Source organism: Panonychus citri, unplaced genomic scaffold (genome assembly GCF_014898815.1).
Source record: "Panonychus citri isolate SS breed McGregor unplaced genomic scaffold, ASM1489881v1 Contig00144, whole genome shotgun sequence".
In the NCBI taxonomy this organism is placed as follows: Eukaryota; Metazoa; Arthropoda; class Arachnida; order Trombidiformes; family Tetranychidae; genus Panonychus; species Panonychus citri.
Window position 1 is genome coordinate 803,855 of NW_026515549.1, and position 27,527 is coordinate 831,381.

General features: G+C 32.0%; 9 protein-coding genes across 11 annotated transcripts; 8 read left to right on the forward strand and 1 right to left on the reverse strand.

Annotated features, from left to right (window-relative positions):
- Nucleotides 1-33: 33 nt before the first annotated feature.
- Nucleotides 34-1,347, forward strand: LOC128396488 (uncharacterized). Its single transcript, XM_053357082.1, has 2 exons — nt 34-491; nt 552-1,347. The coding sequence occupies exons 1-2, from the start codon at nt 332-334 to the stop codon at nt 1,034-1,036; spliced, it is 645 nt and encodes a 214-aa protein (XP_053213057.1). The 5' UTR covers nt 34-331; the 3' UTR covers nt 1,037-1,347.
- Nucleotides 1,348-1,498: 151 nt separating this feature from the next.
- On the forward strand, nt 1,499-2,549 carry LOC128396487 (uncharacterized). The gene is made up of 2 exons (XM_053357081.1): nt 1,499-1,865; nt 1,923-2,549. The coding sequence occupies exons 1-2, from the start codon at nt 1,706-1,708 to the stop codon at nt 2,408-2,410; spliced, it is 648 nt and encodes a 215-aa protein (XP_053213056.1). The 5' UTR covers nt 1,499-1,705; the 3' UTR covers nt 2,411-2,549.
- Nucleotides 2,550-2,862: 313 nt separating this feature from the next.
- LOC128396489 (uncharacterized) lies at nt 2,863-4,202 on the forward strand. Its single transcript, XM_053357083.1, has 2 exons — nt 2,863-3,194; nt 3,292-4,202. Exons 1-2 carry the CDS (start codon nt 3,053-3,055, stop codon nt 3,780-3,782), a joined length of 633 nt encoding a protein of 210 aa, XP_053213058.1. The 5' UTR covers nt 2,863-3,052; the 3' UTR covers nt 3,783-4,202.
- Nucleotides 3,955-4,899, forward strand: LOC128396490 (uncharacterized). Its single transcript, XM_053357084.1, has 2 exons — nt 3,955-4,202; nt 4,254-4,899. Exons 1-2 carry the CDS (start codon nt 4,064-4,066, stop codon nt 4,745-4,747), a joined length of 633 nt encoding a protein of 210 aa, XP_053213059.1. The 5' UTR covers nt 3,955-4,063; the 3' UTR covers nt 4,748-4,899.
- A 269-nt stretch (nt 4,900-5,168) lies between these two features.
- On the forward strand, nt 5,169-6,034 carry LOC128396493 (uncharacterized). The gene is made up of 2 exons (XM_053357086.1): nt 5,169-5,387; nt 5,452-6,034. The coding sequence occupies exons 1-2, from the start codon at nt 5,297-5,299 to the stop codon at nt 5,931-5,933; spliced, it is 573 nt and encodes a 190-aa protein (XP_053213061.1). The 5' UTR covers nt 5,169-5,296; the 3' UTR covers nt 5,934-6,034.
- A 228-nt stretch (nt 6,035-6,262) lies between these two features.
- Nucleotides 6,263-7,692, forward strand: LOC128396498 (protein kinase C-like). The gene is made up of 4 exons (XM_053357092.1): nt 6,263-6,459; nt 6,809-6,876; nt 6,996-7,137; nt 7,420-7,692. The coding sequence occupies exons 1-4, from the start codon at nt 6,333-6,335 to the stop codon at nt 7,485-7,487; spliced, it is 405 nt and encodes a 134-aa protein (XP_053213067.1). The 5' UTR covers nt 6,263-6,332; the 3' UTR covers nt 7,488-7,692.
- Nucleotides 7,693-9,080: 1,388 nt separating this feature from the next.
- LOC128396482 (post-GPI attachment to proteins factor 2-like) lies at nt 9,081-10,827 on the forward strand. Of its 2 annotated transcripts, XM_053357076.1 has the most exons (3): nt 9,081-9,301; nt 9,481-10,188; nt 10,340-10,827. In XM_053357076.1, exons 2-3 carry the CDS (start codon nt 9,798-9,800, stop codon nt 10,648-10,650), a joined length of 702 nt encoding a protein of 233 aa, XP_053213051.1. In that variant the 5' UTR covers nt 9,081-9,301; nt 9,481-9,797; the 3' UTR covers nt 10,651-10,827. The 2 variants fall into 2 exon arrangements, with proteins under 2 accessions (XP_053213051.1, XP_053213052.1); XM_053357077.1 differs by lacking the exon at nt 9,081-9,301 and having other exon boundaries at nt 9,332-10,188.
- Nucleotides 10,828-10,842: 15 nt separating this feature from the next.
- Nucleotides 10,843-27,257, reverse strand: LOC128396453 (breakpoint cluster region protein-like). The gene is given in 21 exon segments (XM_053357044.1): nt 10,843-11,593; nt 11,849-11,954; nt 12,016-12,150; nt 12,727-12,866; nt 20,297-20,406; nt 20,722-20,981; nt 21,241-21,355; nt 21,421-21,485; nt 21,869-22,007; nt 22,107-22,163; nt 22,753-22,850; nt 22,938-23,005; nt 23,130-23,263; nt 23,424-23,596; nt 23,671-23,716; nt 23,870-24,223; nt 24,321-24,461; nt 24,617-24,678; nt 24,851-26,212; nt 26,215-26,491; nt 26,676-27,257. Coding segments are annotated over 21 exon segments (4,404 nt in total). The 5' UTR covers nt 27,027-27,257; the 3' UTR covers nt 10,843-11,382.
- On the forward strand, nt 14,152-18,180 carry LOC128396456 (putative uncharacterized protein DDB_G0287457). Of its 2 annotated transcripts, XM_053357047.1 has the most exons (2): nt 14,152-15,169; nt 15,323-18,180. In XM_053357047.1, exons 1-2 carry the CDS (start codon nt 14,803-14,805, stop codon nt 17,989-17,991), a joined length of 3,036 nt encoding a protein of 1,011 aa, XP_053213022.1. In that variant the 5' UTR covers nt 14,152-14,802; the 3' UTR covers nt 17,992-18,180. The 2 variants fall into 2 exon arrangements, with proteins under 2 accessions (XP_053213022.1, XP_053213021.1); XM_053357046.1 differs by having other exon boundaries at nt 14,154-18,180.
- Nucleotides 27,258-27,527: the final 270 nt, after the last annotated feature.

The window sequence follows — 27,527 nt, forward strand, 5'->3', positions numbered from 1 at the left end:
TTGAGTGGTGTGAACTTAATCAACGATAATTATCAACCGTGTGAACATTTAATCACCGATTCAACGTACAGGGTGCTAAGGAAAGTACTCAACTAGATATTTTGTTGTTTTTCTCTGATTAGAAAGGTAATAGTTTTGTTCTGCGTGTTGATTAATCGACACTCTGTGTAGTTAACACAATTTAATTACTATCCACCCATTCCTTTCATCGATCGATACAATTTTAGTATTCGAACAACGCCAAAACAGTTTGGATTACAATAAGTTGGTTCATTTGTATTATAAATCGTTTGTGCCGAAATAAACTTCTGCGAATCTAATTGAAAGTACCATGGATCGAATCAGTAGTTTATGTTCACGATTAACGAAAACTCATTTCATAGGAATTGGAGTAACTCTTTTACTAGCAACTGCGATTTGTGTCGGAGTTTTAGTGACTCGTCGTAGTGATTCATCTTCAACACTTTCACCGTCATTTCAACACTTTAAAGGTGAGTTGACAATTTTTTTTTATTTTCGATTTGATTAAGTGTAACTCGATAATTTTACAGAAAAATTGGCGAAAATCGATCATGCGGTTCAATGGGTAAAATATAACAGCGACAATGTATCTTTGACCAATGCTTTTGACGGCGGTAAAGATGGTGACCAAACTTTAATTTACGCTTGCAGAGCTAATGATCCATATATCAGTGATCTTCTACCGGGCACTTATTATCCAAAGACCAAGACGTGCAAATTTACGTATGGAGGAAAATCTATAGAGAGAGATGAATTCGAATTATTAACTACAAAAGATTCGAGTGCGTTAATTTGGTTGGAAAATTCAAACGGTGAAGTTCATAATGGTGCCATTACTGCGGGTCTAACCGGTGCTAAAGACGAGCTTTACGTCGCTCGTGCTGACATTAATGGTTTTTACTATTCAATTGGAAAAATTCACGATATATATAAATTAGCATATGTACCAGATGGAAAGGTCGAATATTCTAGTCGCGATTATGATGTCTTGTGTCTTAAGGATTTCGCTCTTTGAGAATCTTATTTGATAAAATGTAAATGATTTGTTTACTTATTTAGATTTTGATACATATGTACAGGGTGATAAGAAAGTTCGTTTGAAAGATTCTGGTGCTGAAATGCGTTCAACGAATCAAAAATCGAAATTCGACTAAACGTACATCTAATACCCTTGTACACTTTCACACGAGCTTTCTTACCACCGTGTATCGATATCATTACTATTGTAACAAGTATCTAAGCTTCATGAGCGGCACATTCGCTTTCAATATTTTACGATTAAAAGATTCATTGTTTTAATTGATAAAAAGGTCGATTAGAAATTAATTGCTGGATTTAGACTCAATCAAAAAAATTATCAACCGTGTGAAAATTTAATCATCCATTTATCTTACAGGGTGTTAGGGAAAACACTCGCTTAGGATTTTGTTGTTTTTCTCTGCGCACTAGTTTGAATACTTTTTAATTGTTTGATTACAGAAGAGATAGTTTTGTCTCTGTGTGTCTATTGATCAACACTCTGTACAATTAACCAAATTTAATTACTCTCCACCAGTTCTTTTCATCAGTCACTACAATTTGATTGATCTTTGTTTGTTTAGTATTCGAGTGACACCAAAACCGTTTGGGTTACAATAAGCTCGCTCATTGTAAATTGTTCGAAACGAAACTAATTGAAAGTATCATGGATCGAATCAGTAGTTTATGTTCACGATTAACAAAAACTCATTTCATAGGAATTGGAGTAACTCTTTTATTAGCAACTGCGATTTGTGTCGGAGTTTTAGTGACTCGTCGTAGTGGTTCATCTTCAACTCTTTCGCCGTCATTTCAACACTTTAAAGGTGAGTTGACATTTTTTTATTTTCGATTTGATTAAGTGTAACTCGATAATTTTACAGAAAAATTGGCGAAAATCGATCATGCGGTTCAATGGGTAAAATATAATAGCGACAATGTATCTTTGACCAATGCTTTTGACGGCGGTAATGATGAAGATTCATCTTTAATTTACGCTTGCAGAGCTACTCATAACGGTTATATCAGTGAAGTTATACCAGGTACTTACTATCCTAAGACCAAGAAGTGCAAATTCACTTATGGAGGAGAATCTATTGAAAAAGATGAATTTGAACTATTAACAACCAAAGATTCGGGTGCATTGATTTGGTTGGAAAATTCAAACGGAAAAGTTTATAATGGTGCGATTACTGCGGGTCTAGCTAATTCTAAAGACGAGCTAAAGGTCGCTCGTGTTGACATTTACGGTTTTTACTATTCGATTGGAAAAATTCATGATATATATAAATTAGCATACGTACCAGACGGAAAGACCGAATATCCTAGTCACGATTATGATGTTTTGTGTCTCAAGGATTTCGCTCTTTGAAAATCTTATTCAATAAAATTTAAATTATGTTTACTTATTTAGATTTTGATACTTAATAACTATTGTAACAAATATCTAAGTTTCATTAGTTGTCAAACTTTTCTGGTTCAATATTTTACGATTAAAAGATGAGACTTTACTCTTTACCAAAGTTGATGCTCTTAGTCAAGGGCGTTAATTAGCACGAAGTAATCTAATTGTTTGAAACTTTTCCAATTCATTTTTCCCATTTACATGTTGACTATTTTTATTATTATTAAGATAATTACAAGGGTAGATTACGTTTAATCGATAAGAATTTATCTGATTTCGCCACCGGTTTTAGGTCCTAATGTCCCAAAACGGTTACTGATCGTGATATCAAACTAAAATAACATGTCGTTATCGGGAACCAGAAAAACTAATCAATAAAGATATTTATCGAAATTTCTCAACGATCTAATTTCTAATGTTGATTCAAAACAATTAAAATCATGGATAAGAATATTAATCAAAGAGGTTTTTTTTACTTGATAAAGGTATTTAACTGATTACTACTTAGTGTAACGGTAGCATTTTAATACTTTACTTAATTGACTAATTAACCCATTTCTTACAAAGCTTAAATTGTGTTGAGTATTTATTTCATATTCATTGACAAAAATGGTTCTTATTGATTTATCGAGAAAAGCGATTATGTTGATCGCTGCATCGTTATTAGTTGGACTGGTCATCTGTATCTCTATTTTGGTTCCTCATCTGCAACAATCACCATCAACACCAACGATTTCAGTCGTACAAAAAGGTTCGTAATCTCGTTTAGTCTCTCGTGAAAATCAACATTGAAAAGAAACTTGAGCCAAAATTAGATTTTAATTATAATTTGCTCTCTTCGTTTTTAGAAGTACTTTCGAATTTTTTTGTTCCAAGATGGACTCGTTATACTTCGTCCTTTTCGATCGAAAACGCTTTCGTTGCTGATATTGACGCAAACCATCAGCCGATTTATATTTGTCGAGCTGTGTATTCTTCTTATGTGTTCGACGAAGATATTGACCTAATTCCAGGACTTTTTGATCCAAAGAAAGGCGTTTGTATCATTTCTTATGGTTATTCTGCTTACGAATACAAAGAGTTCCAAGTGCTGACTACTGAAGACCAGTCATCTTTGATTTGGGTGGAAACATCTCATGGAATAGCACCAGAAGGAGTGGTCATTGGAGGTCAAACAACTAAAGAAGATGAACTACCAATAGCTAAATTTGAAAAAGAAGGTCAAATACTGATTGGTAGCGTTCATGATCGATATGGTTTAGCTTTCGCTGCTTTCGAAGGAACAGAAACTGAAAGTTCTTATTACCATGTACTTTGCATGGAAGAGATTACGATATAAAAATTTCATTTTAATTCTTCTGTTTTTCAGTCAAGAATTAGAGATTTTCTATTGTATATTTATTACATGTAATATCTTTTACCATTGAGTTGATTAAAGTTTTTCTAATGGGTTGATAACTTTAATCTTGCTAGAAATCACATTGTCTTGTTGATTGAGGTGTTTCTTTATCCAATTGATCGTTAATTGCTACTGTTTTACTCGAGAATAGAATATTTTCATTCCTGTTGATGTGAGAATCAACTTAATTGTCCATTTTACATATTCCATCAGTGATTAACATGATAGATTTAAGAAAATTGTCTAAAAAGACTATCGGAATCGGTGTTTTTTCTTTAGTTGGATTATCACTTTCTCTTTGCATTTTGGTCCTGATACTTGGAAAATCATCTTCAAAATCCTCACCATTAATAGAAAAAGGTGAGTTATTAATCTTTAGAATAGTAGATGAGGTTTAATGTTTATTTCCAGAGAAAATTTTATCCCAATTCAAGGTTCCAAAATGGATTAATCATGAGAACCCTGAAGAAATGAAAAATGCTTTCATAGCTGATAACAATTCAGATAATGAGACAATTTATATCTGTCGAGCAAATCATGGATTCGAAGTATTTTCGATTGATATTGAACTTATTCCAGGCGTTTTCGATCCAGTACGAAAAATTTGTACAATTTCTACTGGTCAAAGTGCCTACGAATATACTAAATTTGAAGTGCTAACGGTAGCAGATGAATCATCATTAATGTGGATTCAATGCTCGAATGGTGAATTACCTCTTGGCTCAGTTGTTTCGGGTATATCGGTTACAGATGATGAAGTACCAATTGCGAAATTGCATCACAAAGGAACAACTTGGATCGGTCGAGTTCAAATAAGAGATCACGAAGCTTATGCTACTTTCGATGGAGCCCAAGTTATTCAACCTTATTACCATATTCTGAGTTTACGGGACATTTCATTGTGATAACACGTGAATTGCGATCTAATCAAAACAATTAAACACCCAAATAATTATCTCGACACATTATCAACATGATGATAACTATTTAGTTCAATTAAAACAATGGGCGTCTTTCAACTGTGATAAACAATAAATCTCTTGGAGTTTTAATTTGATTACTTTGTGAAGAGGCTCACAAAATTAGCTAATCAAATTACTAAATCAAAATCAAAATCAAGATTAAAGTGATCAATTTCTGATTCACTTTGTTAAAATTTAATTCGACAATTGAAATCCTCCCGAAAAGTGTCATCAAATTATTTTATTAATATTTTCAAGGTTTTTTTAATTAGTTGATGATCTGATAATCGTTAAACTCCTACAAATAAATAATTTAAATAAAACAATCGTAAATATCCAACCCATGATCCGCCCCGAATTATCAGTCAGTTTGATTGATCAATGACTGAATTTAAACATTAGTTGATTGTACAGGTAATTAGACTGTTTGTTTGTTGTAATTATTGTAGTTCTTTTTTTTCTTGTGTAAATTAATCCAATTCAAGTGAAATCATGTCTTCACTTAGATTCACAGTTAGTTTATTACTTCAAATATTGTCGATAATTTTGGTCAGTACAAGTGTCTATTCAAGTATCGTTGACGGTAAGTGTTCAACTGATTAGTTTGAGAATAATAATAAGCTAATTGCTGAATTTTCTTGAAATAGATCTAAACAATCGTCGAAACACTGACTATCCAAAGTGGATCGAAAGCAATGGTCCAATAGTGGACACTGCAGCAGTTAATATCGGTGATTTTGATCGAAATCAACCAATTATTTGTCGAATTGCGATTGCTGAAGCTCTAATTCCAGGTAGTGTCAATGCTACGAGTGGCCTTTGTCAAGCTACTTGGAAGGGGCAAGTCGTCACATCAATGTCGACCGAATATCTTTCTGGGCCAATAAAACGTCTCGTCTGGGCTGAATCCAATAGAGGAAACATTCCCACCGGTGCCGTTATCGGCGGAGTGACAAGTGATGGAGTTAAAATCTACATCATTAGAATCAGGAAAGACGCAAATTCCAAAGACTTTCTCGGAGGTAAAATAATCAAAGGAGATAAACAAGGATCAGTAATTAAAGAGGGCAAAGAATTCACAACTCCAACTTATGAAGTTCTATGTTTACAAACAATCATCTTTCCTTAAATTGTAAAGTTTAAAAAGTGAAATGAATTGAATTCAAAAGCTAATATAAGCTTTTATTAAATTCTTGTAAACGGATAACATTAAATTAATTTAATTTACGATTCTCTATTCGGTAGAAAAATCTTGTGATGTCTAATTGAGTGGCAAATGTTAATTGCTTGATAACAAAGATCAAAACAAACTAATCAATCTAATTGTATTTCATCAAGAGTCGCAAACAACTATTTCGTAGAGAGAGAAACCTGGAGGATGAAAAGAAAGGCTTTCTGGTAGTAACCATGACAACTGGTTTTTAATTAGTTATCAGTATAAAAGGATAAGTTTAATTAACTTGATTCATTATTAAAATTGTTACGAATCTTTAAAGATCAAGTGTTAATATATAAATCAAGTATTGTTATGCCTTGTAAAGTTCATTTGGTTGCTGGACACAAGTTCCAAGCTACTTTGTTGACCAGCCTGACATTTTGTTCCCATTGTGATGGATTCATTTATGGATTTGGAAAACAAGGTTACCAATGTAAAGGTGAATTTCTTGTAGGGTCAACAGGTTCCTTTCTCAATCTAAACTATTGATATTTCTATTTGATTCTAATCAACAGAATGTATTTGTGTTGTCGGTAAGATCTTAGTTAATGGTTGGAGGTGGAGCTAACGGCTATTCGTCACACTTATCCCTTTGTTTGTTTAAATTAGGTTAGGTTAGGTCTTCATTAAAAGGGTCAAAATCGACATAGGAAGGCCCGGAGGGCCTGAGACAATCAAACGGGCACACAAGCAACCTAAAATTCAACTTAATTTTTCAATTTAAGCTGACGGACACTATCGATAAGTGTGTAGAATAACCATTGGCTCCACCTCCAACCATTAACTAGGATCTTACCGTGTTGTCCATAAGCGATGTCACAGTGAGGTCGAAAATCAATGCAAACTAATGGAAAAGGTAAATACTGGTGATGGAGATTTATTATTATTTTATTATATTTTTCTATTAGTTTGTCTGGTATATTTTCATCAATTGGGTAATGATTAATATTTTTTTTCATATTTACTATCTAATAGGATTCACCTTCTGAGAGTAACGATGAACGAGATGGACAAGTGACCCATAACTTTGCGGCTCACACTTATTTCAAGCCTACTTTTTGTAATCATTGTGGATCCTTGATGACTGGAGTAATTCATCAAGGATTAAAGTGCAAAGGTAATCATCATATCATTTAACAAATTGCTCTAATTTCTAGTTGATTGGAATCAGTTGAGCAACAGGGCCACTAAGCTCAATGGTGGAGCTTTCATGAGCCAAGCCTTTGTTTACATGAAACTCTCATAGAAAATAACTGCTTAGCAACTTTTACGTAATAGAAATTAAAATTAATTCTTAAGGTTAATCTCACCAAATTAACATCATTTAACAGTAAATTCTCAAGGATGAAGTTTAATTTCATGTGATTAACTGTTTTCTTTTTCTCTTTTTAACTTTCAGACTGCGGAATAAATGTTCACAAGAAGTGTGACAAATTCATTAGCCATGGATGTAATCAACGATCTTAAAAAGAACGACGAATGTCAATTGTCATTATTTGCCAAAATAGTCCAAATCTACTCGGATTTTTGCTGATTATTAATGATTTTGATTCTTAAAAATTTAAAATTCTCTAACTGTTCAACTACTCTGCTTTGTTTCTTTTGATCAATTAACTGCTTATTATGTGTTACTCAAAATTGTCAGTCAATAAAGACATTAAAGACCATGAAAGCTATGAAAGTATCATGATACTTTCGTAATGGTATTTTTACGAAAACACCATTACGAAGATGGCTTTTTGAGATCTATACCGACAAAATATCGAGCCACTAATCATTTACTACGACGGACGAGGTAAATATTGTCATCAAAGAAAAACTTGGAATCATTCGAACGCTTTGATTTTATTTTAATTCCCAGATCTCATGTTTAAAGTCACAGAATCTTCATTCGAATAAACTTGAATTAAAAGTTCATTATTTTTCTGAAAAATCTGGTTTACATATTACTATGAGTTAAATCAATATAGAATGAAACATTTATGAAAATAATCTTAGAATAACAAATAATATCATGAGTTCAGTGGTAAATAAGTTGAATTTTGTTTTTTAGTCATTGGTAATTTATCATAATTCCAATTATCACTGTTTATATCCGGGTTGAAGGTTAATAGATTGATTGATATTGCATTGCTTTTCAATTGCTCTATTCAGCATTAGTCTTATCATCTCCATTAAAACAAAGAGTAACTTTTTTTATTCTTACTGTTTTATTAAAAGGGTTTCGATAAAAATGATTAATTGAGCACATGATCAATAATTTACATCAATATAAATATATTGATGTATTATGATATATGAGCAAATGTATGACTGACTGATATCCTACTTTTAACTTTCAGATAGCGGGATAAATTTTGTTAACGAGGTGAAAAACTCATTGGTTATTGACGAAATGCTCATCTAAAAGGTTCGATTTTATCATTTCCATAAATATGATTTACCTTGAATTGCAAAAGTAAAAATAAAAATACGCACGAAAGAAAAATTATTGTGTCATTAAAACGATTTTTTAAACATTTTATTAGAAATCGGTATTAGAAATTCAATTCGTTTTCTTAAAAGTCTCATCGAAATATAAACAAATTTACATTAAAAGGTTCAAGAAAAATTTTCGTGAATCAGGTACAAATATCCGTCAACTCAAACACTGTGACTTTAAGCTGATTTTTTTTCGGCACCACTATTTTGATCTTCATTAACATATAATAAATAATATTAATATTGTGTAAAAATTGAATTAGAAACAAACAATTACAATTAACCTGTGGGGATAAATTTTGAGACTTTTTGTTTCTAACCTCTTGCATCAAGTTCTTGAAAATCATGATCATGATCGTTCATTTTCTCGTGAAGGGTTACACATATTAACTATCAGAAGTTTAAACTTAATGGTAAAATTCAGTATACTTTTAATTCTATAAAGTTTTCATCAAATAGTCTCTTAATTAATCCTCTCAGGTTAGAACAAAAAATAAATCAAAATCGAAAAGAAAGTTTTTCTAATCATCTCACTAACTCCACCTGACGATTGTTTGTTGACTTTTATTCCTCCAGCTGATTGAGAGATGAAAACTTTGTGTTTCCATGAATGAGCTCAATCTAATTCTCAATCTGTCTCACTAATTACTGTTTATATTATTCATTTGAAATGAATTCAATATTATTATCATTGATTGCTGGATTCGTTTTAGATCAACCTAATTACACGTAACCTGTTTTCTTCATGATATTATCCTGAATCATCACATCGTTTTTAAATTACATCAAGTGCTCTTCAGGTTTGTTGTTTTTCTGTTAAATTAATTATTTTGCTTTTTAGTAAAAATCTAAACTAGAATCCGAAGGCAGTGGTTAGTTGATTAGAAAGGCAATCAAGTCTTTGTTGATATTCCTTCAACTGACTTCGGATTCTAATCTAAATGTTTATCTTGTGATTAATTGTTGTTTTCTTTTGTAGTTTCTTCCTCCCTTATTTGGTTCAATTTGATTCTCGGTTGATAAACTTTCCTCTCACATCCAGTTGAATTTCATTCACTTTGAATCTATGATCTATTTCCTGTGTGATTGAACTTAATCATTAGTGATTCATGAACCTGTGTTTGTTTATCATAATAGAATGTAACTGGTTAATCATTTCCTTTTCCATCTCTCAAGAATCTCATGTACATGTATGAATCTAAAACTTGGTCCATTGTGATACTTGGATAATCAGTTCGTTAATCTACTGGACAAACCAATTTTCTTGGTGATTATTTCATCAATCGATTAATCTGGATGAAAGCAACAAGGAGATATAAACCTTTACGCAAACATGATAACAATTTATTATGTAGTTTTACCAATTTAGCCATTCTCACTTCAGCTTTTCCTTTGGGTGGTTTCCTATTCTGTGTATTCTGGTCTCTAATATTTAATTTTCACGAATCGACATCAACCCATTGTCAGGTTTCCAATTATCTGCCATCAATTAGTGCAGCGGTTGGATCATATTCACCTCAGAAATATGTTTGGCGTTTCTGTATCGCGATACACTCAGCACCAAGATATTTAATCGCTTACATGTATTATAACCTCGTACATGGATCATTGATCATTTATCTTGTTAATCTGGTTGAAGTTTCAAGTCTAATTGGATTGACATTCATTTCATCAACTGAAAATAACTGTAAGCTTTAAGTTAACATTTTGTAAGCTCAGAAATGCGAAACTATCACTGAACTTTCATTGTTAATGATGAACTTTCAATGAAATCTTTCAATTGGCTGGATAATTTGATTCCAATCAAACTAATTTACTTTTATTTTCCCTTGAAACAGTTCTTCATGCTTCCAGTTTCGCTCTTTTCATCATAACTGGATTCATCGGAATGACTCTGGTCACTGATTTTTCATTCAATTCAAAGAAAGTTAAATCCCTCATGGTTTACATTAATCTGATCTCAACCGGATTAGCAATCTTCTTCTTTTACAAACATAATTCGTACTGTGAACCCGGTGTGTACACGTTATTTGCTCTAAGCGAATACATAGTTGTCATTACGAACATCGTTTTCCATTTCCAGGCTTATTATGATTTCAAAGATTATGACATCGTTTTGGTCAATCGATTATCTTTGGCTCAATCCTAATATTTTATACACCAAATATTTTACATATTTAAACCAAGAATCTAATTATTATGAGTCTCATTAAGAATCAATTTCTATTTATACACAATAAGCAATTAATCTCGATGTAAACAAAACTTATATATCTTATATTACCAAAGACAAAGTCAATAATAAATTAATAATTTAAATGAAGAAATAATTAATCGCTGATTAGCAAAAAGAAAAATTTATTCCATTTATTTGATATAATTTAATCACTTGACTTATTCTGGTTACAATTTCATGATGATTTAGACTTTGATTTCCATTGATTGTGTACGCAAATGGATTGACAAAAATTTTTATGAGTTTTGAAAGATTTTGATATGAATTTCGTGAGCAACGATTGTCATGCCTTAATTATGATCGTTTATCCAAAAATATCCTAATACAAAAAGTGATTGACAAAATAGGAGTTCGATGGACACAAAAAAGCTTTGGAGTGATGACAATGATGATGATGGAAAAAGTAAAGAAAAGGATAACAAAGGAACGTAATTAAGGTGATTAAGATTGAATTAAAAATATGACAACAATTGAAGAAACATGATTGTTACAAGAATCAATTGTCAATGGCAAAGGTGAAAATAGGTGATTGTTTGTGTCTTTTTTGTCTATTAATATTAAGAATAGGAATTTGTAGTACGATTTGATAATCTAATCAAATCTAATTGTCTTTGTTTGTGTTGATTAAATACTATTTGGCTACAATTACAATGTTCCTGAATCAAATTCAGTAACTCGTTTCTTCAGGAAGAAATATAAAATTCCCGCTTGAGCCATCACATCAATCGTCCCAGCGGTGAAAGTATCAGTATTATTGGTCCCTTGAGTTGCTGATCCAGGTCGGATTAATGTCGGTCCAAAAACTGTCGCTAAATTGTGCAGTGACATCTTATTCAGATTTTCGTACTTGTTGACACTAAATGGAAACAAGGAAACAATACAATTAGTTGTCATGATAGAAATAAAATCTTGGGTGTTGGTTTACAATTAAAAAAGTGTTAATAACATTCAAGATGAACCGCTAATAACAACATAAAAAACTAATTGGCAATTAAACAAAAATGGTGTTTTCTTTTCACGCCAACAAGTTTACTATTGAAACTAAATTATGGTTATAATCAAACGAGGTTTCCAAGTGATTGTCAATTAAATGATTAAACACTTTACATACTTTACAAAATGATCGATCAAGAAATTGATTGTATTCTGATTGACCGGAGGTAATAGAATGAAAAGTTCAGTTAGACGTTTTCTCCTCTCTTCGTTATTGGTTAGACCTGTGGAAATAAAACAATCAAATCAGTTAATTGCTCATAAATCATCTCGATAACTACTTACTGAAAGCGTCGAAAAATTTCTTATAAAGACTATTAGTAAATAAAGCTTCTGGAAGTTCTCGAAGGTACATTTTGAGTAGACCCGTAATAGCGTTTATATCAATTTCCTTCAGTAAATGTTCAGCTTCGTATGGATCTGTGGGTAGAAATTGAATTTCAGGTTAATTCATGTAATTAGAACAATTTGATTTTCAGAGATGAAAAGATTATTTCAAGTATATTTTTAATGATAGATTAATCTAATCAATTATCATCTGATTGTGTTCATCTTTTCATCTCAATGAAATGTTTACTTTTTTACTATGTGACCTTCTAACTGAATATTAGAAAATTCTTGTTCTCTCAATTTTCTTCATCTTCTATTCAAGGATAGATCAAACTCTTGTCATGATAATGAGCTGGAAAAACTTTTGACTGAAAAAAACGATCACTTGAGAGAGTAACAATAAAGCGAAAGTTTTTCGATAACAATTAAATTGATTGTTACCTGTTGATCATCTTTTTGATCTGTGCTTGAAATCATTAACATTACAGGTAAAGTTGTTTCTCTTTCGTTTGATTCATCAGTCAAATGAGAGAAATGATTCAATCAAATGGGAATTTCTTAGGTTTCAATTAATGAATTGTTCATGATCTTCATGGTGAAATCATTGGCAGTATATAATTAATAATGAAATGATCATTTCGGCGATCGCACCATCGTAATACTTACTGGATTCAAAGGCTCGTTTCAATCGTTGAATGTCCGAAGATAAACCGGATACTCGATATATTCCGACCTCTTTGACCCCTCGCCTTTCAACTTCCTTTACACAGCCAACGATTAAAAATGGAATTGTGCTTTTTTCTTTCCTGTGGAAATCAAATAGATTGCAATTTGTTAATTAGCTGTAGAGTTAATCATAAGTTTCCAGAGTCTTTTCTGAAGTTTCGAGTTTGAATGTAAACATTTGTACTCGGTGATCGGCTATTGTTATAACTTTTTAATGAATAAATCGTCACTAATTAATGTGAGATTAATGATCATCAGGATTGTTACAGATCGTACTTGTAGTTTATTAATACATATATGTAAAACTTGATCAACAAGTCTTTAGATTGCAAGGTAAATATTCATGAAGTGATTGAATTGATCATTAGACTTAATTTTGTGATGTAATAATTGAAATAATAATAAAGGCGTTGTCATCATGGTGAATAGTTACCATGGTTAATGATAACTCACAGTAACTTGGTGAAAATAATAGTTTATTGTTGATTTTTGTCATTTCAATTCTAGGAATGAGCAATTATTATTATCACCAACTCAATGATAGTAAATCTATGCAAATTTCTTGATTAATGAACTAAATTATTGAAGATAAGACAATCAAGTCATATACAACATCCAAGAATAATTTTTAATCCAGTTGAGACAAACAAAATTAATTACTTGAATTAATTTGATGAAAAGATTTTGCATAACTTATTTGATTGTGGTTACAATCAACAGATCAACAATTATCAATCATACTGGTGTAACAAGATGAGTAATTGCCATCAATTTAATCTAAATTGTCAGACTGAAATTGGATTTGATTTTCATGATCACAATAATAATAATCAAGGAAATCAGATCAATTTAAAATTACGAAGGTTAATCAAAAAATACACAATCAAGTCAACAAACTAAAAACATGATACAAATTAAGACAAGTGATGAAGTTGTGAGCAAATATTGATAAAAACCTTGGCTTAATTGTGATTAAGATCACAGTAGATTAAGAAGATCCACATTGCTAATTATAGTAATTAAGTTGATTGATAATATAAAATACTCAAAAATTGTAATCTTTATAATAAGAATAGAAAAATCCACCAAAGTGATTTGATAAAATGACAATTAAATATCAGAAATCAAACACAATCAAAAAACTAAACGACGAAGGAGCAAAAGCTTTACTCATATTCCTTGATTCTAATTAAATCTCATACAGATCATCATTCACTAGGATGATGATGATTGTTTCATATTTATGGTGACAAAGAGCATTTCGATAAAATAACATTAGTGAGATTATAATATCGAGGGAGGCAGTAAGAGAGATAGAGAAGGAAGATAAGAAAAGTGAGCAAAACTAAAGTGAATAGAGGGAGTCACAAGGTAGATTTGTGAGTGAGTAAAGTGAGTATTATGGACTAACAGGAAAGTTATCAGAAAATATGAAATGTATAACTATTGATGATGGTTTCAAATCGTGATAATTAGATGTTGTTACATTGATGATCGGATCAGAAGAAAGATTAAAATTGATTTTCGTTGTTAATTTAACACCAATTTACTAATTAACTATTGTGAACACGATCAACAACAAACTGATAACCAACGATAATCTTGAAATTGTGTTTTTTCAATTTAATCAACTTGTAGAAATAATTTAAATCATAATCTATTATAATTCCTGATTCCATCCTGATCTTCATCTTCATCACCTTCCTCTGTCTAAATCAATACTCCCCCAAAACCATTACCCTTTTTTACAGATTTTCATATATTCAATAAGTGATTAGTATTTTCACCAATCAAATGATTGTGAAACGATAATCAGCCTACATTGATTAAAGTGTCTCCGAACCAATTAACTTATTATTGTTGTTTGCATTGTAGTTAATGATTTAAAAGTTGCGACTCAAGTGGTAACATTGACAATTATCAGTATTGGAATTGGGTAAAAGCAAAACAATTTATCAACATTAAAAGTTAATTGTGTCTATTGTTTCAGTTTTCAGCAAAATAAATCAATTGGAAATGGATTTAACTCATAGACCAGCTAAATTATGTATATTATCAAAATGGTCACCACATTTTGAAGGTTACGGATTCGATTTGATGACCAAAAAGTCGGGTGAAGGTCATTACATTTCAATGGTACATGAAGGCGGACCTGCTGAGGCCACTCATTTGGAAGCCGGTGATTGGTTAGTTGAAGTTAACGGTGTAAATGTTGAAAAGTTTACTCATGCTGAAGTGATTAAGTTAATCAAGGGATCAGAGAATGGATCAGTTCAACTTTTGTTAGCACCAAATGAAACAGATAAATGGAGGAAACGAAATCAAGTGCCAATCACTAGTTCCCATCCCGATTTAGTTCACTACATTACTCCACCTTATCAAGGTAAATTGCGATCATTCATTAACGGTGCTCTCGATCGATTGACTATTGGTAAACGAAATGAATCTGATGATGAACCAAGTGTTTACCATCGATACTCATTACCTATTCCTTCAGGAATGTCTGATCATGATATTGTTGATTGGGCACCATCAGGTAGATCACCCAATGGACGGACAAATTCAATCACCATGAGAAGATCAACTAATGATGATGAACAATTGGCTGGTTCATTAGATGAACAAAGACAAAAGGAAATAGCTGATTGGAGAGATAAATCATTGGAAATGTTGATGGCAAGTCGTGTAGATGAGGAGCAAGAAGATGAAGACGAAGATTCCAATGTTCAAGATGAGAATGAAATTTCAATATTTTCTCATCATCAGGACGAATCCACTTACAAAAGAAGTGAAAATGGTAACAATAGTAGACCCATTTCGGGTTATCAGGAAAAAGTTTTAGTCGATATTCACTTGACTGATAATAATTGCAACAATAACAGTGATACGAGCAACGACAATAATAACAATACAAACAACAATAACAATGGACACAAAGATGATAATAATCACATAACAACCATCACTCTGTTGGATGGTGAATTTTTTGCTCGATTTTGCAAGATTTCAAAGTCTTCTGAAAGATCGGATTATGGTTTCAAAATGGATTCATTGCCGTCGGGTGGTGGTCATTTTCTAAGATCAATTGAACCAACTGGTCCCGCTGGTGTGAGTGGTATTCAACAAGATGATAGACTCATTGAAGTCAATAATGTAAATGTTGAATACACCGATCATGATACTGTAGTTACCATGATTCGTAAATCACCCGATTGTGAAGTTACTCTATTAGTTGTTGATGATAAAGCATATAAATGGTTTAAATCTCGAAATATCAGAATTCACCATGGAACAGGTGGATCATTGATTCGTTATTGTGATCATCGTGGATTAAGAGAGCCAGGATATAATTTCGAGAGACCAGTGTCAATGGTTGAGGAAAATAGAAGAAGCCAATTGTACAGAAGAGGATTATCTTCTCAGTCAGCGATTGGAGATGATCGATCAGCTGGAAACTCAAGTGATGTTGATATTGAATCTGATGCTAAGAATGAGGACAAACATCTTCCAATAGAATTAAGAAATCACCATAGTGTTGATGCAAATAATAAGTCTGATGATGAATCGATTGGGCGTGATGATCAAGTGACAACCAGACAATCAATAGAAACAACAGTTACAACGTCAACAGACACAAGAGGATCAAGTGGATTAGATCAACAGCAAAAACAACAAGAATCTCGATCATCACAAATTAGTGATTGGTCTTATGGATCATTGAGTGATGTGGATAGATTTAATCGAGGAAAAACAATAATTAAGGTTCCTGATGATGCACCAAGACCAAGATTATGTTCAATAACGAAAGATCCTGAGGGTATATTTGGATTTACTTTGAATACTTATGAAAAGGGACGAATCAAGTTAATCGCCGATATTGATCAAGGAAGTTCAGCTGAGGCCGCTGGTCTACTTCAATGGGATCGAGTGATTGAAGTTAATGGTGTTAATATCAATATTGAGAATCATGCTCAGGTAACTGGTAGAATTGAAGCTTCGGGAAATCGTTTGCATCTCTTGGTTCTTCCTGAAGCGCAATACGGATGGTATGAGCGCGCTGGACTAGTGCCGAGATCTAATCAGTCCAATGTTATTTATCTTTCAAATACTGATGTTACTAGAGACTCAATAACAATCGCTCGATCACTTGAACATTCAGTGCCATTAATATATAACAGAAAATCGAAGACAAATAGTAAACAAAATTCACCTAAAAAATCATCTTCATCTCCCACAACAATCACAACAACAACAACTCCCTCCACGACAATGACAACATCAACACCAGAATCTACAAGCAATAATGAAATTAAAGGCTCTTCAAGTATAACTACTGATAATAATAATGATAAAACCGATAATTATGATGATAGCGAGTCACAATTAACTATGGAAATGATAAAAATGAGGAAAGAGGATCAAATTAAAAAACCTTTTCAATCAAATGTCAACAGTTACAAAGTCAATGAAGACAATGATGGTAATGAAAGTAATGGCAATTCAACGATCAGCCCTACAATTCAATATCATACAATTGACGAGGAAACTACGGAAGCAATTTACGATCATCGAGAGACCCATGAAGTAGCAACACTTCCCTTGAGAAAACCAAAGAAGAAAAGTCTAACGAAAAGGATATTCAGAGGATCCATTTTTTCAAGTAAAAAGGATAAACTTTATACTGGCAGTGGATCGATTTCAAATCTATCGGTTAAAAGTGACATTGTCATGAGAGGATCGAGTTCCGTGAGTGACCTCACCTTGGATGCTAAAAGCAGAACCTTAAAACGGTCGGTAACGCAATTAAATAATCGATTGGATGAAGATGAAATTAACGAGTATCAACTGCCGCAAGATATTGACCAAGATCGCGAAAATAATGTGGTCACTGTTATGGTGAAAAGAAATGTTCAACCAATCACTGCCTGGTCAACATCGAACAACAATAATAACAATCATAAGATTGTCAGTGAAATTCATGATAATAACAATGGATTCAGTGGTCATCAGGATCATTTACTGACCAAAGGAGAGGGAGATGATATTGTAGATCAACAAGATGAAAGCCAATTGCTGGAAAGGTTAAAAAGTTTGACCCTACGCGATGTTAGAAAAACAACTCGAGCCGAAAGTAAAATTCAGGCCTATCAACGGATGTCGTCGTTGAATTTCAGCCAACGAATTAAGCACTTTGAAGATCTTTAGAAACCAATTATATGCAATACAATTAAAATTATCTAATTATTATAACGATTATCATTCAAATTTACTTCTCACCTAATCAAATCATCCACATTTCCTGTAATCATCTCATTATATTCAAATATCATGTTGATCAAATTAAACAGCCATAAAGATTATTGCAATGATTAAAACAATTGAATTTGGTATCAACAGGATTGCGATTCTAATTAAATTAACTACACACAGAGTGTAAAAATCATCTTGTTTGATCAATCAGTCTTAAGGAAAGTGAAAAATATTATTTAGTAAAAGAAGACAATCAAATGTTTAATTACAAATGATTTGATATCATGTGGTTTATTGGATTAATGTGATTTGTTTTGAAAAAAAAGACTAATCAACCTGGATTACGGATGCAATTGATTTTTCATCAATAAATTAACTACTGGACAAATTAGATAAATGCTGGAAAGGAGGAAAATTAGACCACAATCAACACAAATTGTGTAAATTTAATGGTAATGATAAACATTAACTGTCAATTGATCAGAGTTATCTACTGTTAGGTGAGATCACTGATTATCTAGGAAATATATTAAAACAACATGATAATAAATTATAATTATTATCATTAATTGTAACTAACAACCGCTGAGTGGCATAAATATTTAACATGGTTAATAATTATTATCAATAACAATCAACTAATAGACAGAGATTTGAGTTGATTGTAAACATATGAGATGATTTTCAATCTGATTGCTAAACTAAACAAGACCAAAAATAGTAAACAATGCACTAATTAAATTCAAATACGAAAAAAATTATAGTTAATCCAAACAATAAACATTCCTAGTAAAGTAACAATTAGTTGATTGTGAGCTAATTAAATCGTGCCCGTGATTGATCAGAATGCGAGATATTAAAACAAATTAAAGTTACACCAACTTTTTGATTATTGTTTTATCATAATTGAAATTTAATATTAGATAAATTTTATGCTATTATTAAAACTAAATCAATTTAAATCATTTATGGTTTGATTTGATAAACGCTTTAATTGTGTAGTTGTGAGGATGATGATCGATCTTGATTAATATTTGATTGCTCAAAAATCAAAGAGAAAAATCAAAAAAATTAGATCAATAGCCTTAACTAAATCATGATATCGATAAATGTTAATCATAATTGAGAATGAATCACAATTCTGATTGTTTCCAAGTCAACGATTGAGTAGTAACACAATTAAAACGAAGTAACTAATTAGGTGGAGATGAAACTAAGACCAAATATAATCCATTGGATGAGATAAACTAATTAAATGATTAAATAAAAAGGAAAGGATAAATAACATTAATGGATAAAGTATAGATAACAATTAATCATAATCTTTCATCTCAATCAATTAACAGAATCAATCTTGATTTGATCCAAGATTCAATTTCCGGCTCATTAGTAAAATGAATTTAGATCAATTACTTATCGTTTAGTTCATTAGTACAAAAAGGTCTGATTATTGATAGAAATTGAACTTTCCATGTAATTTGTTAATCAATGGACTCAATTAAGAATCAATATAAAAATTAAGAAATCTAGTTGTATTTCTATGTGAATATAAATTTTTCCAAGAAAATCAATTCACAATATGACGGAATTGGAATATTGAAATTGGTCAATCAATATATTTCCCATTGTCTCTATGCATTTGTAATGTCATTTAGACGATAACTTTGCAAAAGACAAATGATCACAGAAAACCAAGAGATAGAGTAGCTTAAACACGAGTTAATTGTGATATTTGATACGAAACAATTTGCTCAACAATTAACTCAGGCTATTCATCTTCATAACAGGAAATAAATTAAAATAATCAACGAACAGAAATATTAATTTTGAACATGAAGACAGACTATTGTTTAAAAGAAATAAGAACAGAAAACAACAATGACGATTATCTCATCAGCTCGAACAACTCGAATAGTCTATGAAAACGAACGCAAATTTCACACAAAAAGAAAAGTCATTTGAACGATTGAGATGAAATGAGCATATTAATTGTATCGATAGTTGAAAAAGTTTCCATGAAAAGATTATCTCAATCTGATAATCTCCACATTCATGGTTCAGTGAAAAGTAAGGATTTCAAATCGTTATCAATTCTTGTTATGAGAAGATGTTACATTTTCTCATCGAGTTAAATGTTAAAGAAATCGTTTTTTCCCTTCGAACGAGATAATGGAAGAAATTAAGAGATAATTCCAGTAACTTTGAAGGTTAACTCAATTAACTGGAGTTTCATCTGATTATTCAGAAGAGATTAACTTACTTTGTTACTTGGCTTATGGGTACACCAAATGCTCCGTAAACTTTACCGGCAGGGAATCTCATGGTGCTCACTTCTGAGGAGATGAACTTTAAGTTTATGGACAATTTACACTGAAATGAGAAAATCGAATACATTAAATTCTGGAATTTTTCGTTTTTAAGACTAAACTGTGAGAATAGTTGAATGAAGATGAAAGAAAATGTAATCATGCTTTTCTAATGATATTCGTATATGATATTGATTGGCTGAATTAAGCTGTGAAACTAAGTGTTACTGCAAATTGCAACTAAATTGAAGATCAAAATGATTTCTTTTCTTCATTTTCTGCTTTTAAGAGAATATCATAAAAGAAATGATGATCTAATTGGATTTTAACTGATCTGTTGATCTTCACTCAAGTAAAAATCATGAAAGTGGTTCCATACATCAGAAAATATTAATTCCTTGGTAATGTATCTATCTTTCAACCAAGATCTGCCCAATTCAAGGGTCACTTTTCCTCTAAGTAAGGGCTTTGTTTGGCTTGGAATTTCTTCATATAGAATACAGCGAAGTGTCGATGAGCCATCAAGATCGAGAGTAAAATCCTGATTGAAATGTAATTCATGAGAACCTCTGAGAACTTTGGTATTTGCTTTTTGGAAGAAGTGCCCATAATTGTCGATCTCAATGATAATGAACAATTCTGTAGAACAAAAATAGAGATAAAACCAGTAATTATTAAAGAAAGAATTTCATGAATTTAGTAATAATCAATTAAAATTTATCAGCATCGAAAAAAAGATGATAAGACAATCAACTTGATAAAGGCATGAACTAAATTAAAATAAAACTATCAGGACTAGCAAATTGGTTTCTGATTGATGATAACTGATATTGCACAAAATGATTAATAAAAAATCCATGAAGACTAAATTTTCGTAAGATGCTTCCTAATATCGAACCTGTTGTCTGAAGGATTCCTTGCAGAATTCCGATCGTCAGATAAAGATCACCATGAAGTAGATCTTCATCTTTACTTGAACGCATCAAGAACGAGCCTAGGCTTGGATTTAGTCCCTGAAAAGAGAAAAAAACAAGAGCATTAGTATTGATTAAGCTGAGAAACGATTAAGCGATTATACTTTGCGACATGTTTCAATCCAAGCTTGAAGCTCACTAAAGTTAACTGTATCATGAGATGATCCGGCTAGAAAGAGATAAGATAAATAAAAGAAAAAAAATTAGATGAATTTAAGTAAACATAAGAAAAGAAGAGCTGACCGGAAGATGAGGGACTCAACATCATGAATCGAAAAATGTAAACAAAAATGTCTCATGTAACAGTTTATTTGATTAATATTTGTTGATTAGATTAAGACTCGTCCAAATGATGTTATCCTGATCATTATCACCTTGATTACAACTCTTTCTACAACAAATTTGATAGAAAATGGGCTTTACGGATCACGAAGAGAAGTTTAACCTTTCATTCAATTAAAGTTAATCACAATCATTTTCTTTGATTAGCTCTTCTTTTTTTTCTGTATCTCTAATAGCCAAACTTTCGGTTGACCGAATCAAGATACAAACCTGATTGTTGTAAAACTCTTATCGACTCTATCCATTGAGTTCGCTCGAACTCCGATGATAAGTAAAAAGTATAATTCTTTCCACTTTTATGGGTAATCAAAAATGGAAGCTGAGGTAATATTAAGACCAATTGTCCTTCCTGAATTGATCCGATCAAATAATAAGAATAGAAAGAGACAAATTAATTGGAGTAATTGGTTGATCACTTGAAAAATAAAGTCAATCAAAAGAAACTTACGTGTTCAGCTTGTTTCTTTTTCAGTTTCTCCAATAGTTTACTGTTGTTTCTACTTTTCTGTATATGAGAAAAACAAAAGATAAACAGATAAAATTCATGAGATATTATCTTAGAATAATCTTTGTTGGTCATCGAAGGTTAGGGAGAGAGAGAGAGCGATGAAAGATTCATCATTTTTCATCATTTATCATCTTAAAAAGATTTATGTTATTGGGTAAAAGTGAAAACAAAAGCTTGAGTGACTGTAGATAAGCCAAAATTTTGGGAGATATATCATAATCTATGAGGAGGCGGTTACGTGCACGAGAATATTTTGATTCAATGATCAATTAACTAAATAGTCATCATTGTTTGTAGGCTGAAAGAAACCTCTCCTTATCATGGAAGCGATTTAAGGTATTGCTCTGGTCAGAAAATTAACCAACCAAAAAGATGCTCTTTAAACGAGAATCAAATTAAATGATAAATGAAAAGCGTAGAATTAAATTCCCTTGATAGCTTTTAGTTTTTCCAATAATGAAGATAATCAGATCAGAAGGAGAATCGAGTTTGGAATAGTTCAATTAAGATTAATTTGGAATCGACAACCATAGAAGAGCTAATCCATTGAGCTAATTGTATTTTCGTTAATCAATATGATGATTACCTCTTTAATGATAGCATCACGAATACTGCTAACTTTGGATCGTAAATTTCTTATCTCGGCACTAAGTTCTTTCTCTTTAATTCCAATTGTGTTTATATCTGAAAGATTAAAGAGAGAAACAATTAAAAATTATTTGTCGACAAAGCAGCTAATTAATAAATTTTACAATTAAAACAAAGACGAACCTTCAGCATCCGGAAGTGTAATATCACAAAGAAGTGCGTACCATTTAACATCGAAGGTGAATTTTTGTCTAGAGGAATGTAAGAGAAATTTATTTTAGATTAATGATGATGAGGATGAAATTAGTTGGCAAAGTAACTCTTCATTTAATTATTAAGTTAATTGTCTAATTGTCTTAATGTTCCCATAATTACCTTGTGGATGGTTTGTACTTAGCGCATACAATTGTATCATTAAATAGGAATAAATGACGAAGTTTCCTTCTGCCTTCAGGCGCTTCGATAATGAAACTTTCCTTGACCAGACGACGTTGAGTTTTATCTTGAATCTGCATTGACAATTATAATTGATTGAATTAATGAATGAATGGATGAAAAATGAAAAAATGATTAATTGAAAAGTGTGAAAATGAGACCATTGATTACCATGGAAAATCAATAGTAAATAATTGACAAATAGTTAAAGATAATGTTTACAATGATATTTACCGGAAACATTTGCTCAGTTGCAGCAATATTAAGCTCATTTAGGAAACATTGAGTCATTTTCAATGCTGTCTTCAGGGATTTGTATTCTTGGCTATTCTCTGGTGTATATTTCAAAAGATCATGAAGTATTAGTGCATTTTTTTGAACTCGCGCCACAGGTTTGTGAAGAAGTTCTAAGGGAAAAGATGAAGATAAGAAAGTGAGTCTGGTTAAGTACAGGAAGAAATCAAGGATTCATCAGGTTTACCTTCAAGAGTTGTTGATTGACCTTTCATTGAACTGAGTTTTATTGCCTATAAGAAGCAAGAGAAAAGGAATAAAATTAAAAGAGAGAGAGAAAATCACCAAAAGAAAGTTGGAAAGAAGAACATAAAAAGAAGAAAAATTGAGTAAAATGAATAAAGCGAACGAGATAATAGAGAATTTTGTCTAGACTGTTGATTTACCCGAGTAATTTCGGCGAATTGATTATTAGCTGATGTACATCGTTGAACTGTTTCCAAAGCCATCGAATAGTTTTTCAGGTACGCGCTATACGCTCCTAATCGACTAGCCAGTACTTTGAAAAGATCACCAAGTGTGGGTAAATTTGAGCTCAGGGAAAGTGATTGTTGAGATTGCAGTGATTGTTGTCCTTGTTGTAATTGTTGTTTCAATTGAGAAGCTAATTTTTTAACACCGTCTAGAAAATTACTGTGAATTGTATATAAATCATTGATCTTATGAAATATTGCGTCCAAATCGTTTGAAGAAAGAAGTGGATGAGCACTTTCTGTCGTCGATTTAAGTGCTTTTTTATACTGTAACAACAATTGAAGAGATTTAAATTGATTAGAACAACAACAAATTATGAGTATCAGGGTGATTACTAATCACCCTGATAATGTTTTTCTTTACCTGAATTAATGTATTGAGACAATCAACATAAACTGTCTCACTATCAACTATACTGAATAGAATGCATTTATACATAGAAGATCGTTCAGCTTCAGCTTTGATTTCCTCTTCGTCATAATCCAAACTATCCTGTTGGCCGCTCTAATTAATCGTGATAATAAATGCAAATAGAAAATGAATAAAGATTAAAGGATCGATTGTGTTAACATTAACAAACAGAAACTGGTTGAATAGATAAACAATATGAGAGAAAAAAAAGATAAACAAATCAAAATTGTTTCCAAAAAGTGAATTACCTCTGATTCTTGTGAATCCAATGTATTGTTATGCTCTGTATCACTGATACCGTAATAGTTTTCTAAACAAGAAAATGAAACCGTAAAAGAGAAAAAAAGTATAAGTCATTTACTTTTGTCATTTATCATTAGCTGATTGTTTGTTGTAGCGTAAAAAAAGAGACAAAACTTATTGGCATGAATGAGATGCGATAAAATTGATCCCAAACCAGAAAAAGAAAGAAAAATATTTACCTGGTTCGCTGTCGGTTGTTGTTGGTTCAAACACTTCATCGTAAGTTGTTTGACTGGATCTCATGGTCGAGGTTCTGTCCACTTCTAGAGCACTAATGGAACCACCGACACTACTGCTCATTCCACTAACACCAACAATTGGTACACTTGGGAGAGAATCGTCGATATCAAGATCATGATCACTGGACATTGAGTGTGACATTTGAGTTTCATTGTCATCTGAATCATTCTTAGATGAAGTTTCCTCTCTTCTCAAGAAATAATCAATATTCACATAATTTGCAAATGAATTAACTTCACCGTAAGATTTTAGGTTATTCAAGTTGGTCATGGATGAATCTCGACCTAAATGGTAGCCTGGGCGAGTTGGACATTCGGCTGTTTCATAATCATCATCATTTGAATGATTATCATCAATCGAAGCTTCATCAGGAGCAACAGTATCATAAATCGCTTCTTCGTCTTCATCATCATCTATCTCTTCAACTCTTTCTTTTTCTTCCTCTCCTGGTCCCTCATCATGTTCGAAATTATCTTCAGGTTTTCCATCAGACTTTGGCGGCTCATCATAAAGATCTTCATCAACTTCTTGATGATGATGAGCAAAGATCATTGATTTAATTCTATGATTTTCTCCATTAAAACCGTTTTCATCTTCATCTTCATCTTCCTCTTCTTCAGGCTCTTCATCTTCCGTTTCACCAACACCATCGTCATCGGTATTGTCGACACTCTGCTTGTCATCATAATTATCACCAACGGTTATATTCCTTGTTACCATATGATCATTGCTCTCACGAGAGCTAATAACACCACTGAACACTTCACTTTTAGCTCCTGAATCAGAGACACTTCCACTATCATGATGCTCTAATGAATCATTGCTTGTTCCAAGAGAGGAAAGATTCTCTTCTCTACTTCCTCTGTTGGCTTTATCACTTATATGGACGATTTGGCCTGGTTTGGAAATTATACATTGATTATGATGATATTCACTAATATTGCCACTGTTGACGTTATTCGAGGTAATCGAGTTGTTAGTCGTTCCAAAGAATCCCCTAGAATACGTCGCTGTTGGGCTTTGATTTTGACTGGAACGACCGACACGATTGAGGGAATCACGACTTGAGAATGGGAAACTTCGGACACTAATATTATCAGAAAGTGGTTCACTTATTTTGTCACTTGAAGAAACTCTCATGTCATTCATACTTTCAATGAGAGAGGGCTTGTTAATGGAGCCATAAGAGTCCGTGGAGCGACTTTGATGTTGTAACTTATGAGCTCTTTCAATTATTCCTGATCTACCAGGTTCTTGTCTCAACTCAACTCCACTACCAGGTAATGGTAAAGGTGCTCTTGTGATGATGTCGATGTGCCAGTAGGTAAATTTGAGTTAAATCCACTTTGGAATGGATATCCCGGTAAAGCATTTCGGTTAATTTTAGGCTTCTTTGGCGGAGTTGGAGGCCTTTTCTTTCGCAATACTTTACTTTCGTCTGTTGTTGTAGAATCATTATTATTGTTTAGAGAAGCATTATTATTATTGCTAGAAGACATCTCACAAATTTCCTCCCGTATTACTTGCTCTTCATTCATCGATGACCCGGAAACACTAGTGATAGTAGATGTAGTACCAAGCTGAAACATAAAAGAAAGAGAAAACAAACAATCAGTATACGGGTTTACAATCAACTCTCACCAAAATGAGATCGCAAAAAAAATGATGATCAAGTTAACATATAAAAGTTAAAATTGATTGGGTTATTAAAGCCGATTGATCCAAATTAAGGAAGACAATCAGGCAAACCAACAAGATACTCACCAAACCTGAAGCGTCCGGTTTAGAGATATTAACACTGAGAACCAGAGTACTGGGCTTAAAAGTTTCGGTTAACCTTTTAATTACTTGCAGAATTGTTTCCACTTGCGGTGTCAAAAGCTTTATTTCCTCTTCTCTCACTGTCCATCTCTTTATTATTCCTTGAAGAACCCAACACCAAGTTTTGGTTTTAATACCCAATTTAACCAATTGATCAACTGATTTTCCACTGTCAATGTTTGATGCGATCAACACTGAATCTGTGTACAATCTGCTGATATCAGTAAACTCCAACTGATCACTAGTTGTTGTGTTATTGATTAACTCTTTAATCACCTCACTAATCAATGGCATCTTAATGACTACACCCTTTGTTTGGTGGTTTCACTTTGATTTCCCCTGTTTGTTATTTTCACATAAATTCAATCAAAAATATAACGAGCATGAGACAGAATCACGATTAAAAATACATTGTTTCAATACTGATTAACTTTCATTACACTGATTGAGATACTATAAAAACAAAAGCAAAAAATTATCACAATTTCATTTGTTGTTGCCTTTTACAGACAGAAGAACACATAATAAATTTCCAAACAGAATCTACTCTAAGCGAAATCGATTTCGAATTAGAAAAAAAATCGATTAGTTTCAAATCGATTAAAATTAAAATCATAACAAATCATTAATCTTATTTTCTTATTCCATTGATTATTTGACAATCGTGAAAAGATATTAATAGTTTTCTTTTCTTATTAAAAGTAAAAAACAAATATTGATTTGGCTTTTTTTATACATTAATTTTTGTCACATTTATTCAGAAAAATGACTTTGCTATTATCGTCACGCCACTTA